The 15,701-nt window shown below is 30.9% G+C and overlaps 1 protein-coding gene across 5 annotated transcripts in view; it reads right to left on the bottom strand.

Moving 5' to 3' along the window:
* The window catches only part of LOC113393564 (uncharacterized protein ZK1073.1), a 48,426-nt gene that overhangs the window by 25,037 nt on the left and 7,688 nt on the right, over positions 1–15,701 (bottom strand). The window contains exon 1 of one of the 5 annotated variants that reach the window (XM_026630527.2): positions 2,181–2,409. The exons of the other annotated variants lie outside the window; for them this stretch is intronic. Coding sequence (XP_026486312.2) covers positions 2,181–2,210 — 30 coding nt within the window. The 5' untranslated portion in view covers positions 2,211–2,409. Of the gene's footprint in view, positions 1–2,180; positions 2,410–15,701 lie in introns of those variants that run through there. 5 annotated transcript variants of the gene reach the window in all.

Below are 15,701 nucleotides of genomic sequence, written 5' to 3'. Positions count from 1 at the left end.
AACCATATAAACAATAATGGAAATTTTACTCAAATATAGTTGTTGATTAAGTTTTTTTTTTTAAATAAAATATTGCAGATAGACAAATTCCGTCCTGTTATAAGTAGTTATCGTTTGATATATATTGGCACAATATGTAATATACAATGAATCCTTACATTATTTACTTTACTTTATGTCGTAAGGTCAATAGTCCTGTCATACTCGTATAAGCTTTAAATATATATAATAACTTTACATTAAAAATTTATTCTACAACAACAAAAAATATATATTCCCTTTCTTCAAATGTCAAGTCAAACAAAGTGAAGTTACCGGCAGGGTCAATTGATCAGTCCATCTCTATCAATACGACTAAAGTTTCCGCCACTCGTCTCATTAACTTCAGCTCACACAATAGGTACGTCATTTCCTTCAGGAAATAGTCGAGAAATCTTGACTACAATTTCAACACTGCCTATCGATAAAATGAAAATTTATAGTATTTCAAAATTCTCAAAAAGCACTAAGGTCGCCTCAAGTAAAGAAACTCCTTATATTTTGAACGTTCTTGAATTCTATAAAAATACAAATACAATGTGGGTAATAAAAGTTTTGAAGGGATTGGTGTTCTATATTTTTTTTTAAAACTACAAAAACCGCTATAATATTCATTTATAAATCGTATCAAACTTTTGGAATTCACGGAAAGATTGTAGATGTCAATAACCTCATTCATTATTATATTTTTTTTTTCAGATTTGCTTTGAAATAACTATTTCGATACAAAAAAATATTTAATATGGTGCACCAATTTATTTTCCATTAATTTGTTACTTCCTCTGATATTTGCGTTTTTTTGTTTTGATTTTAAACTTCTTTGATAAATAAACTATTTTCAAATCCACTTTCATTAATTGAAATTTAGCAAATCTCAACGCACTCTATGATACTTGCAGCATTTTAATCAATCTCACTAAGAAAAATCGATTGAAGAGGGAAGGAAGGAATTGAAGAAGGTCGTAACAATTATATCTTTACTTATTACTGCCAGTCCCGATCCGTACAGGAAAAATATGTTTTGGAAAAAAACCTACCTACCGGGTCCAGTGTAGACGTAAGAAGGACCCTCAGACGTATACGTACCCTCCATTAAAATATTAAAACTACATCAAAATTCGTCCTATCATTTTAGAGCATTTCAGTGACAAGGTATTTGGACAATATTATTTTTTACTTTTTAATTAGTAGCTTTTATTCGCGTATCGAGGGGAGGAGATGCCTGCTTCCAGGTGTTAACTGTGCCCTATGAATTTATATCCCTGCTAATATGTATGCAAAATTTTATGACTATCGGTTGACTAGTTAAGATCTTAAAGCATAACAAACAAAGTCACTTTCAAATTTATAGTTAATAAGGATTCCTAAGAAGTTTTAAAATGACTGTTATACATCGTTTTGTCAAACGTTTAATGATATATAACTAATATGTCTCGAGGGTACATATAGGTTAACATGTAATGCTCAAAGCTTGTAAATAAAAAGACATAAAATTATACTTTGATTGATACTCACAGATGCAACAACGCCAGTACTCGGTGCACACTAAGATTAATAAAAGCTATGACGTAAAGTACACAGTATGAAATAAAAAAATTAACAGTACTTATTAGACTCGTCGATATAGATATTAGTTATTATATAGTATATAAAGTTTTGGAAACAGTTTCAATATTAGTAAATTTAATTAAGGATAAGGACTTGCTTGTTCGGTAAATATTTATATGTTCAATATTAAGATGATTGTTGTTTAAACATTTACAATGACTAAACTTCCTATGATATAATTAAAATGTTTTTAATATTTTTTGCTTCCGTATAAATATGATATTGATTTTATTAGACTAGCAAAAAGTATTGAAACCTAAACCCATTAAGTATATAAAATAATATATAACTTATTTATAATTGAATAAAAAAACCTATAAAAAGATGCTAGTCTATTAATGAAACAAATATATTATATATTTGGAAATAAAAAACCAAAAGTGATTACTAGATTATTTTAGATGAAAGAAGATGTATATTTAAACAATAATAAATGAATACTGTTATGATAAATATATTTACGTATTTGAATAACACGTACAATTAGTTGACAAAAATTGACAAAATCTACTTAGTAAATCTATAACAATTACCTGAAACCCCTTTTCTTCGGCGTCAGTCATATTAACCGAATAGAACTACAATACAATACGAAAAATAACTTTATAATTATAATACACTTGTAAAGAACAAAACAATAATATTACAAATTGCCTAAATACCCGGCGCGGGTGTTCCGTGTGCGAGCCTGAAGTGCAATGCAAGTCGGAGAAATACGTAGGAGCGTGAACGATACTTTATACGTGTACAATCGGATTCAAATGTTGAATTTTTGCTTCTAAATAATAAAATATTGTAATATAAACATTTTGCGTTTAAATTATATTTCAGTTACTAAATGCTTGAAATAATTATATTAGATACACGTAAAAGTTAGGCGAGTGTGCACATAATTTTTTCTCGACTAATTCGAATTATTTACTCTTATTATAAGTATTGAATGCAATTAATTTATTTAATAACTGAGAATAATTTAAACAAATTATTAATAATAATATCGACATTATAAGGAAAATTATTATTACGATTTTTTTAAAAGTATTAGACTTTAGTAATATATATTTTTAACTGACTTTTTAAAAATGTTTTACATAGGATATAGAAACACCAGCAAGACTTTTTTAATTTTCCTTGCATTATTTAAATTTATTAAATAGACTTTTACTCAATGCCAAAAATGGGTTCTGAGAAGATAATCAAAAAATGTACTTCTGTACTAAGAATTATCTCATCGATGGTACTAGACTTTAAGAGCAGCGAGCCAAGAGGATCGAGCTGCCTATTAGGCTCTTACCATACTATCAAATGATGTAGTCGTAAGTAATTAATCGAAAATATAGGAAGTGCTCATACGCAGCATATAAACCCATAGTTACAGATGTATACGATGAACTTCACACAATTACGATCATGTTTGAGCAAAGATTATATCTTTACTTATTACTAAAATTTAATTTATTTTACGTAAAATTTACGACACTTTTTTAAATAGTAAACTTATATTTGAAAAATGTCTTATATCATAGTTGAATGGATCATTCTGTGACGTCACTATTTAAAAAAAAATAGTTTTTGACTATTGACGGATCAAACCACATCTGGATTTGCGTGATTTGTGTCCGATTCGGTTGCGGTCGAAAAATACTAACAAAGTATTTTTTGACTACATAAACTTTTAGGAGGCTAACCCCTTCTCACTTGCTAACTTGTTGAATAGACCGATTACAAGATTATGGGTGTGTCTATAATTAAAGTATTTAAATTAGTATTTGACATAAAAATAATATAGGTTCCATGATTAGCGGGACACTGGCGATCACGTGCAAGTATCTTAAGGCGAAGCTAGCCCCTTTTTTATAAATGAACAATTTGGCTGCTTGTAATATTAACAAAAAAAAATGAAAAATGGTTACTTGTTTTCTCAGGATATTTTTTACTGACATTGAAATTCCTCGTAAAAAAATAATAATGAGGACCACGTAATTTAGGGACACTTAAATATAAGGTAGGCATTTTTACAGACAAACATAATAATTTATTAGGTACTACTATTTTGTGCTAACACTTTATATTAAGGCTAAAAGTTGAAGAGATAAATTATACGTTATCAATTACCCGTGTGTGTGATTTGTCCACAACTATCTTAAATGCTGTCATGTATAACAACTATACATATATTTAAGAGTTATTATTTTAGAGTTTACGACTATCTAATGTAAAACTTAATTAGAATGTAATACTTAACATTAAATATTATACGAATTATTATTATCTATATATTAAAGACTGTCACTTTGTTTATTAATCATTATAATATTATCTTTTTAATCTGGCAACATGAATATCGACAGTTAATCGTCATGGCGGGAAAAATTATACTCTGTGATATTTTTTTCTTCATTGGGCATTGAGAAAACATTATTTATGATTTATATAAAATTATATAAGAAAACCTAGGAAAGGTCGTTTTATTGCTGCATTAAGGATCAAGTTATTTCACTAAGAAATATAAAAATCGATTTGCTGTTAAAATATCAATTAGCTTACATAGCTACTCGTAATAACATTGTTCCATCAACGTCTATAAGCTGACAGCGTATTGACTATATTCGTGAACCTACAGATAGTGTTCTACGCCTATGGAATTTCTTAGTACGTAGGTACGTACCTCCGTCTGTTTACGTTCGAAAGACATGCATCGGTACATGCCCCGCCTTGTCCACGTTGTGGGGATTTTTGTGTAAGCATAAAGGGGAAAAAAATATTCGTGGCTGATCCTTCTATTACGACAAATTAATATATTTAGTACTCCACAGATTTTCATTTGGTGAGGGATCGACAAGATCGAAAATTAACTACAGCCTATTCCAATCGATGAAGGAAACAATGTTAATAAACCTTATTACATTAATTGACTACAGGTCTTGAGTAATATGTCTTTATTAAATACTTATATCCACTTTAACTTCACTTCCAGTTCAAATTCTTCAGCTTCGTTGACGTTTTAAACGCCTTTTTTTTCGAAAATCCCTAATGAATATCATTGATTATTCAGCTCTCGACCAATTAATTAATTAGTATCGGTCAAATCTATGTCAATTGTTGTTTACTTTGCTTTTGTACTCTTGGGTTGAAATAGACTACATTTGCCTTCAACCACCTATTCGCAACTTCCGTAATCCTAAATAAAAGTAGTGAATGGAAATTATACTAACATTTTTTCTCAGAGTATACGAATATATTAACGACCATAGCTCCACTTTACTTTTAGCTTTTTGTTTTGTAAAAACGCTGTCGCTTCAAATCAAAACATTGTTTAATCGGATATAAAAGTTTGATAAGACAATTTTATTTGTCAGTTAAATACAACCTGATAACATGAAATAAACACATATAGCATTAATTTTTAATATCGTTATTAATTATGTTTGTTATTAGGAAACTAATTAAAAGTGACGATGTTCGGAGAGCAAACTCAATTAACCCTCGTTCTTGTTCAACATCTAGAATGTCTTCATTAAAACTTAATAAATTTATCTGTCATTCGCATACCGCAGACTAGATTGTATTATTATCTAAGATACGTTTAAAAACCGTTGACCGTTTTACTGGTATTATTAATAAATATGTGCAATAACTATCAAATTTAACTGAAAATACGGAAGAATTATGTGTTGAATTTGTTTATTTAGCGACCTTTAGTAAACTGATATACAATTCTTTATCAATGGTAGAAAAAGTAATATTTCGTCCAAGTACCAAACATCAAATCTTTTAACCAATTTACAAACAGTCTCAGAGCTGGCACTGGCAACAAATATCTTAACGCAGATAACCCAACGAATATAACACGTGATTTTTAAGAGAAGATCGTGGATTCAAATCAAAGATTCTTCAAGTGTTTAATCTGTGTTTATAATTATTCATCTTGTACTCGGCAATGTAAGAAAACATTGTGAGGGAACCTGATGAAACTCTGCCATATGTACATCGTAACATAAACTTGCTTTGGAGCAGTGTGGTGGTGAGATCAAAGACTTCTCAGCTCTTCAGCAGTAGAACGATGACAGGTTGTTTCTATACTACACGTACTAAGACGAAACTTAAAAGATCACGTGGATATTACTACAAGTCATCATCTCGTCTCTAACAGTAAAAGCCAACATCGAAACAAAACTTGAATGCGTTGGAGGAAATTATCACATTATCATTGGGTGTCATTAATTGACTTTTATATATCAATGCGCGCTTTTTTTGTCCATTTAACTGTATTTGCTATAAAAAGGACTAAGGATATGTTTATTTAAAAGCATTAGTCTGCTAATATAAAAGTCTGATTAAAAATAATATTTTTGTTTTAATTAGTCCTTTTATCCAGAGAGGTTATAGGAAGTAAAATCACACTACGGCCTATAGAGGTGGAGTGGTGAGATATAATGCGGTTAAAATCGCGATGACCAACTAGTATAATATGAACGGAAAAATTGTAAAGAATTTGGTCATCCTTTAGTTGTACAATGTTCGTTCAACTTTCCCTTCCCGATATAACTTTTATCCACCAAACGTCATTAAACTTACAACAAACAAAGTGCTCGACCAATATGATCCAACAATATTTTACTTGAAACCTATTTTTTATACTAGTTCTGCTAATAAATATAATTTTTTTTATTCCGGAGGGGTATATAATAATATACACCTCCAGAATTACAAATTGTCATTATACGATTCTTCACCAAGAAGAGTTAAAATTATTTTTAATTACAATCATTATTTAATTAATAATGTGCTAAATGCACATTATTATTATACATTGTAATTGTAATTGTAATAAAACTTTTTACCGAGGAAACGATTATATCAAGCTCTATGAACCTCAAATGATGTATCAAAACTTCTAACGTCCCATTTATTTAAGAAATGTGTGTGTGACGATAACTACCCCTATAAATAAGCGAAGCGAAATAGAGTATTGCCTTATTACAAAAGTAGGTCACTAATTACGGTCCCTCGGAAGTCGGATACCTAGCTCGCTTGTAATTAGTACACAATCGCATTAAGCCGCCAGCTGCTACTGATAAATGTAGCGAGAATGTAGAACATCAACTCCAAGTGGAGTTTTGGTAAATATATAATTATATTATGACTGCCTCTTTGTTTTAGTGGGTAGCTTATAAGCTGGCTGCAAATTCCATGGTCCTGGGGTTAAACCCCGGGTCGAAGAAATAAAAAGTATTATTTATTTTGTTGAAAAATACACAATAGTAGCCTGAAATTCGTAATCTATAAATACAATACCGTACCTCGGTGAGCATGTAAAGCCTTTGCTCTTTGCCTAAGCTCGTTCCGGTCGGATTTGCCGACCCATCGGCTTATGAGAGTAAGAGAATAGAGTATAAAAACTGGTGATACTACGAAAACTACGAAGTCATGACTCAATCTGATGAACGGCGCGAGATTGCATTCAATACGAACAAAAACGAGCAATATTCATCCAAAAACAAATTTAGACTTTAGTTATTATTCAATAGTATTTATGATGAATGTCAATTTTAAACCATCTATACAAATGAACACGTATTAATTCATCTATATTGATATATTCATACATTCATTAATTTAACAAAACTGAATGTTTTTAAGTTTCAAGAGAATTATATTATGCTTCTATAAGATGGCCGTACTACTAAGTTAAGCAAATTTTTTTATAACTTCTATTTACCACTAATCTAAAATATTTTCTAACGCGTCAAAACGTGCGCGACGCCATCTAATTTGCTTCATTGGAATTTTTTTCAGATTTGCCAACGAGTGTATTTTGGTATCGGTTGTAAAGTTCCGAGTTTTCCCGCTTGAAGTCACTACCATCAGACGTACCTAGATAATAATCACAATACACATAACAAATTTATAGCTGTATAAGTATACTGGTTTTCTTATATTTTTGGCAGCAAAACATAAGTCAATCATATTATGATTTAGGCAATAGCACAGCTAATATGCCTTCATAAACTGGTGCCAATATCAAAATAGTGTCCCCATGTAAAAACTGTCAAAAAATCAAAGAATGAATTTTGCAAATGTCTCCTATACTGCTAAGGAAAAGGGTTATACAAGTAACAGCCGAAATACCCACGAATCATATTCGAATCTACCACTTAGTGCAAAATTAATAAGTACAAACTATCTGGATAAAAACTTAGTGATGCTCTGAATTTGAACCCGTGATGTCCGTAAACATCTACGTTTTAGTTTTATTCTCTATGATTAAACCATGTTTAAGTGAAAACCGATTCGATTTATTTATGAATACTTAAAATGTCTTTAGAAACGGTTTACGCTCAACATGCGTTGTCTATTAGCACATTGTTCTGTTGACCTTGATCGAATTTTTGGTCTATCTAATCGCGAACGAAGGAATCGTTGGTATGAGCCAATAATTGAATTTTGGAATTTGTTGTTTAAAGATTTATTATAACACCACTGAAACTCTTTACTAATAGTATATAATAGTACGTGCAAGAAGAACTATTAATGTAACGATTGTGGTAAAATAAGTCCTAAGTATTTTAAAATATTGCGCTTTAGTTCAGCATTGGTTTTCTAATCTGCGTTTACAATAGCTCTACAGTAATATAACTAGCTCTACTAAAGACTAGGCAAGATCACTTATCGGAAGCAATTTCCTGCCACTACTTAGTACCAATATTTCCTGTACACTAAGGACCGACATTTAAAATAGGGTTGCTATATCGTAAAACATTAGAAGAAGGTAAGAAAATAATCTTAAAATATAATAATTTAGAGATGTCAGTATTATCTCCTGATGATAAAAAATAGGTAGAAACGCCGTTAATTTATGACATAATAATTTTAATATCAAAAATATTAGCCCGGAGCTTATTTTAATACACTCCTGGCGATTCCTCAATCAAGTCGCAGACAGGTCAGACATAACAATAGCACGCCGAGTTTCTTTTCTATGCTAAGGAGTATTACTTCTTAGATTAAAGTATTCATTGCCGAACAGGTGCTAGCTTTTACTCTACCTCATATCATTAATCTATTATTTTAAGGCTATCAATAAATAAATATAATACTTCTCATTAAATGTTGGAATTGCAATTGAATTCAATGGACACATTGTCCGTTAGTAAGATGCTGATTTTTGTAGAAAAAAGGCGAAAACCAAAGTGATATCAGCAAGGTTTCATATCGAGAACCTTAATTTCAAAGCAAACACATTCAATACAATTATAAAAAGCGCTTCTTCTATTACTTTCCTTTAATTTTTACAACACGATAAGTACTCAATTATCACACTTTTCAGAAAACTAATTTATATATTTTTTTCAAATTGTTCCAACACAAGAATACATACAAGGTCGCCTCACTAATAGAGGTTAAAAATACTTATAACCTGTCTTGTTGCATAGAATTGCTGTTATTATGTGGATCTAAAGATAACATTAGTTTACATGGAGCTCGAAACTAAATACCTACATTAATATTATAATACCGTAAAGTGGTGGTTTTGCACATGAATTGGATTTGAATTGATTGAGTTTTTGATAATAGAATAGAATATAATATACCACAATAGTACAAAAAACCAAAAATAGTTTTAAACAAATAATAAAAGTAATGGTTTGTACTAGAGGCGCTATTATCGCTAAAAGAGTGGTAAGGTGTACAGTTCGAACCATTTTTTTAAAAATATTTAATGGATGGGATTTCGTATAAAAAGAAGATTGAGAATTAGTTTCAATGATAACACTTTTATCAGATCGTGGAGTACGATCGTGCGAGTCTTGAGGGAATTTAAAATGCTGCTTTAAATAGAAAGGTGTATTTGAATGAAACTGTATACAGATAAGGGAAATAATGTAAGTATTCCTGCGATAGCGGATTGAAAGCCACTCAAGATTTTTGCGAAATTCAGAAATGTATCATTATAATTTGGAGGGACTTAATTATACCTGGAAATAGCTGCCGCAATTATATATAAATGTTTATGTAAAACTGTTTGTTAATTTGTGGGCTTGACATTTTTTTACGCAGTTTTTTACATAGATATAGTTCACGGAGAGTTAACGCACTCTTTTTCTTATATAACAGAATAGCAACGATACACGTGGAAATGATGAACTAAAAATATTTTTCTAAAAACAATGAAAAAAAAACTATGTATCTATAATTTAATGAAGTTCTTCTAAAAATAACAGCAATTTGTATCAATAAAGTCTCAGCGAGTACCTTTAAATAGAATGAACACTGTGGGTGTGTCTTTAATGCTTTAATATTCTAGTTTTCGATAAGTATGCGCAGCGTAATAAGATCCAAATGTTTAAATGTTTAATTTTTTAAATGTATCACATCAATTAAATAAAAAAAGGTATATCAAATATTTTTTCAAAAACACCTATACGCATTATTTTACTTCATATGCCATTTTGGGAAAAACATTTTGCTTTTTCAACGAATATAACATTGTAATTGAAACTATGACGACGATCAAATATCATAATATAATGTTGCGACGGTTTAAGCCAAAGAAATGGGCTTTAAACTTCATGCTGAATGGCAAACCTTGGCACGCTTTATACAAAATAAAATCAACAAACAATACAAACTAAATATAAAACCAAAACTCTGAGTTCGCGGTGTAATGGTAACAATTTTTGACAGATTTTTCTCCAGCTCTACTCAACTTAGAATAAATAGGTACATAATTCTATTAGTGATTGACAAACTATGCCGTGTGAAACATGCTTCTCTTTGAACAACATTACTCAGTGAAATTTCTCAGTGTTTGGTGTTAGCAACGTAATTTTATTTGTGTTTTTTAAGGTGAACTTCGAGAAGAGGCAATCAATCATAACATCTATTAGCTATCGAACAAAACAGGTGAACATTTTAACTTCCGATCGTTAATGTCATGAACGCCATTGTAGTAAATTTAATAACTTTATAAACCATAATTTTAAACATCACGCCGTTCGTTTCGATACGCCGACAACCCACGTAAAAATAATATTAATAAATACAAGTATGCGTAAACCGAATTCTATTGTAAAACATCGATGGGTACAGCGTAACCCCGAATATTCTCAGCTATTCGAAATTATCGTATGTTTTTAAAAGATCGCTTTTAAATTAATGCAATGAATTAATTGAGGAACGATTGTCAGTTTGTGATTGCGATCAAAATTGTTAAAATCATGGTCAATGTTAACGTCAATTCTGTTTTCGTCATCAAGTATTTAAGGAATGAAATTCTTAAAGATAGACATTAACTTATTAAAAGTAATAAAAACAAAAGTAATAAGTTACAAGCTAAGTGACTATAGTTTTAATTATTGGCAGTGACCAGTCACTTAGTATCATTAGTGAATTTTAAAGAATATATTTCCAAATTATAGGCCAAATAAGGACCCTAAGTAAAGTAACAGTAGGAAATACTTATTACTAATTAGCACAAGAAAGCGTTTTCAATATTCAGATGAAAAGAGTTCCATAATCATCGGCACTGTAAAATAAACTAACTAATAATTAACGAAGGTCCAATGTGCCAATAACAGCAGTTAGCTGTCGTTCTATAAGAACTTACTTCGTTACTCATGTAAATGTAATAAATCAACTTTTGATTCGATACTTTGATGCGGCTATACTTTTAATTTTATTATTATAATAATTAATGTCGTTTACAGCGTTTGGTCATTTCACAATCGTATTTTATGGTAAGTTTAGAGTTTGTTCATCCATTAGTAAATATTTAAAACTTTTACATTGTTTATTTAAAATTTCGTTATATTTATACTGATATTATAATTTTAGATATGATAAATTCAAAGTTTGTAAAAGAATTACTTACTTGTATAAAGAATATTTTACTGTTGTTCAGATATATGATAATGATGTCATGCTGACCGAGTTCCATTGCGGCCAATGTCAAAGGAGACTAGCCAACTACGAAGGATATAATATAGTGCACAATTTTATGTGCAAACACAGGTGCACTTTCTATTCCCTCACTCTCATATCTGGGACGACAAATCCGACAAGACCAGAAAGAGTTCAGGCGCATTACCAACGGCTTTAAGTGCTATCCGAGAGAGTTAACACACATCCAATTTTCAACTCTTCAGACTGCAGGCTATTACTCAGAATTTCTATACAAAATCCCAATAATTTTTTATCGACCAGAATTTGACCCAGGACTTCGGGACATGCGACCCGATGTCCTGATCTTATATCTAGCCAATAGACAAACGGGGCATATATATTCCAATAAACAAAATCAAAATATACTTTATTCAAGTAGGCTTTTACAAGCACTTTTGAATCGTCATTTAACAAACTATTTAAAGTAAAGCTACCACCGGTTGGCAATGTAGATTCTACCAAGAAGAACCGGCAAGAAACTCAGTAGTTACTCTTTTTTTTATTATCTTAATTAACCAAAACTTTAATATTTGGTTAATTAAGATTATAAAGAAAAAGTCATTTTTTATAGTGATAATATTTCATAACATTATATAGCAAGTATCTCTAATGTCACTATACGAATGGATTTATTTTTTTAATCTTAGTAATTTTTAGAAGGTTCCGTGGTTTTCTATCTGCACAGCATGATCCAAATATATTTTATAAAGATATTGTTATTTATAATGCTCAAATGAAAAATATCAATAAAACAGACCCTTGAGCACATTTTGCATAGCAATTAGACAATAGCAAAACTAGCAAATACTCTGACATATTTTTCTATAATACGATTATTAAAAAATTAAATACTCACGAATATTCGACAATTGAATTAAAATTCATTGTTACTGTATAATGTCAATGGGTCTATATTTAAACGCTTGCAATTTATAACGTGCCAATCTTTTGAGGAACGCCGTTAAAGCGTCTATCTTTCTGCTCTATCATCTCATGCCAAATTATTTGAAACATTTAAAACATCAAACGACAGACGAATAAACAGCAGTTATAAAAATAACAACTATTGTTCTCACATAAAAGCGGATTTTAATCAATGTAACATTACTATTAATATTTTAGAAGAAAATTAAATACTTGCTTGTCACGTCAATAGTCTAAATTAAAAACGAGTAAAACTGCGAAACACATCTACATAAATAATAATATAATATAGTAAAACCTTCTCCAAAACGCGTTGTATCTTCTACCTATAATTTATATATATTAGTTTAATCATTTATTTGAAATAAGCATTTCAATGAAACGTCTCCAATTAGTTAAATTATAATAGACTTATTATAAGGGAAAAGTATCACCGACATTCGGTCCCCTTTTTTGTCCCCTTTTAACGCCATAGTCATATAGCCTTGATATCTAAGGTAAAGTGCAGACTGCATATGATTCACTGAGATGGATTGGAACTTACGCAGTTCGAAATATCAAAAATAATTTTTCGGTTGAAATTCTTATTCGTATTTTGATGCTCATTGACATCTGGCTGTTAGAGCGACTGTTCTGAAGAGCGAGAATTAGAATTTCTGTTAAGTTATTATTACAAATCTCCGTCCAATCTTAAAGTTGAACCTTATTTCCAATAGAGAATATTTAAAAAATAATAAAAAGAAATAAAAAATAGTAGTATTAAAAGACATCAAATATCAATGACAGTGCTGATATCCTATATATTAAATAAAATGTTTTAAAGCTGGATTTTTATACATTCACATAATCGTGACCGTATGCAACAGTGGCCAAAATATTCGCAGTTTTACCCCCACTGAGTCGCAATTTCAATTCGCTCATATTTTGCCGGTAAAGAGATACTAGGGTAGGACAGAAAAATTGGAATCTTTGAAATCAAACAAAGTAGTTAATCCTGTACTTGACCCGTCGCCGATCGCATCGCTTTATCTCACTGTCATATAAGGGCACAGAGTATACGCATGGGGCACTTATGTTATCCGTCAAACTTGAGTAAAGATCTTTATTAAGATTGGTCGCGGAAACCAGAAAAAATTGGTTAAAACTAAAAAGGCAATGAATGGCAAGGCATGCTTAGCTTGGTTAGTATAACTATCAATCAATTTAAGGTAATTTTAATTACAGTGAATTCGCTCTATTCACTTTAATTTAAGTCCTCTAGCTACTGCTGAAGTAATTAACTTCTGTTTTCTTAAATTGACTTATATCTAAAATATTAACGAGCTGAAACTCTATCGACATTTTATATTCCATCATTCAAATACCAAGCACCTTTCACACTTTCGTTTGTTAATCATAAAACTGTAAGTATTTCTTATTTCAGTGAAAAAAAAACAGTTTCGAGAAGAAATCAAAACTCCATGTGCTCGGATGACGCTTACCTGAACCAGGAACAAAACCGGAGCGTAGCTCGTTTTAATATAAAACACAATAGAATATTCGGTTCAAAAAAATCAACGTATTCGCTGTTTCTTATCACACGTCAGTCTTCAGTCATCACGTACGTCACAACCAACCCTGACGATTTACGTTACTACAATAAGAAAACATTTCCAACTCTCCGAGTGATTTAAATCGCATTGCAACTGTTCTGTATTTGTTGTGATTGTTTCGGTTTGGATATAAAACTTCTGTCATAGGATGAAGTAATGTGTAGGTACAAGAGTTGCATGAACCGAAATATATAATTTAGGCCGCGTTATATTCACAAAAGTGAGCCAAAATAAATAATGATACTTTACGGAATATGTATAAGAAACGAAACACTGACTTATGAAAAATTTGGTTATGTGCGACTTGTATCTTAAAACATAAGCCATTTCCTTTAGCTATAAAATATTTAATAGTGACTGTTTAGTCGTTCTCGATATGTGTGTTAATTAGCATTAGTAGCCTTTTTTTTTCCACTGCTGGGCTAAAGGCCTCCTCTCCCTTTGAGGAGAAGGTTTGGAGCATATTCCACCACGCTGCTCCAATGTGGGTTGGCGGAATACACATGCGGTAGAATTTCGTTGAAATTAGACACATGCATGTTTCCTCACGATGTTTTCCTTCGCCGCCGAGCACGAGATGAATTATAAACACAAAATAAGCACATGAAAATTCAGTGGTGCCTGCCTGGGCTTGAACCCGAAATCATCGGTTAAGATGCACGCGTTCTAACCACTGGGCCATCTCGGCTCATGTGTTAATTAGCGGGATATTATTGATGTGATTTGTTCAACAAGATTATAAGTTTGCACGCTATTATAGTACACAATATTGACCGAAATAACTTAAACAATATGCATTTGAAAGCTAACGAATCCTCGTTACGGCCACGCAAACCGACCGATGTAAATGTTTAGTCTGAGCTTGAATATTTGGGTTAATCGTCCGTCGCAGTTTGATGGTCCGTCAATGCCATTAACTGGGTATCTATTTGTTTGATCGGCAAACATTTATACAAAATAATGGACTTTTAATGCTGTAAACAACTTTCTAAGTATAATTAGATATTGTAATTTTATTGATACTGCTACTACTGGTACTTTGATAACTCTTTTATTTATTTTTGACATTAAGATAGACGAGCAAATGAGCCTATCGATGGATAAAGATACTGCAACAATTTAAATTTCTCCTAACTCTTATCAATGCGCTTTCAACTGTAGAACCTATGACATTTTTCTCGTCCCGCTCACCCTTCAAATTGAAATACACTAACTTATTGAACCAGATTGTATTTATACCTATGAATTTCAAATGACTTCTCAATTTGGTAAAGCAATAATACAAAATGGAGAATATACATCACAATAAATAACAACCTTTTACACACACTAGAACCTCTCTTTTCTTTTTAATTTTTGACGTGGACTTGCAAATGTTGGGCACTTGTCCATAGACTGGTGCCGAAAGAAATTTTAACCAATCCTTAAAACCAAGATATCATGTTCCTTGTGCCAATAGGTACACCTCCTTACTAACTATTCAAACCGAAACACAAGAACAGAGAATATATGATGAAACCCTATCACCGAGTACGAAAATTCTAAGTTGTAAGTAAATATAACATGAGCATTTAGAAAAAAAACATTAACTGG

The sequence above is a fragment of the Vanessa tameamea genome, chromosome 6, assembly GCF_037043105.1.
Source record: "Vanessa tameamea isolate UH-Manoa-2023 chromosome 6, ilVanTame1 primary haplotype, whole genome shotgun sequence".
Taxonomy (NCBI): domain Eukaryota; kingdom Metazoa; phylum Arthropoda; class Insecta; order Lepidoptera; family Nymphalidae; genus Vanessa; species Vanessa tameamea.
The sequence above is the reverse complement of the archived record's forward strand: the minus strand, read 5'-3'. Positions and strand labels throughout refer to the sequence as shown.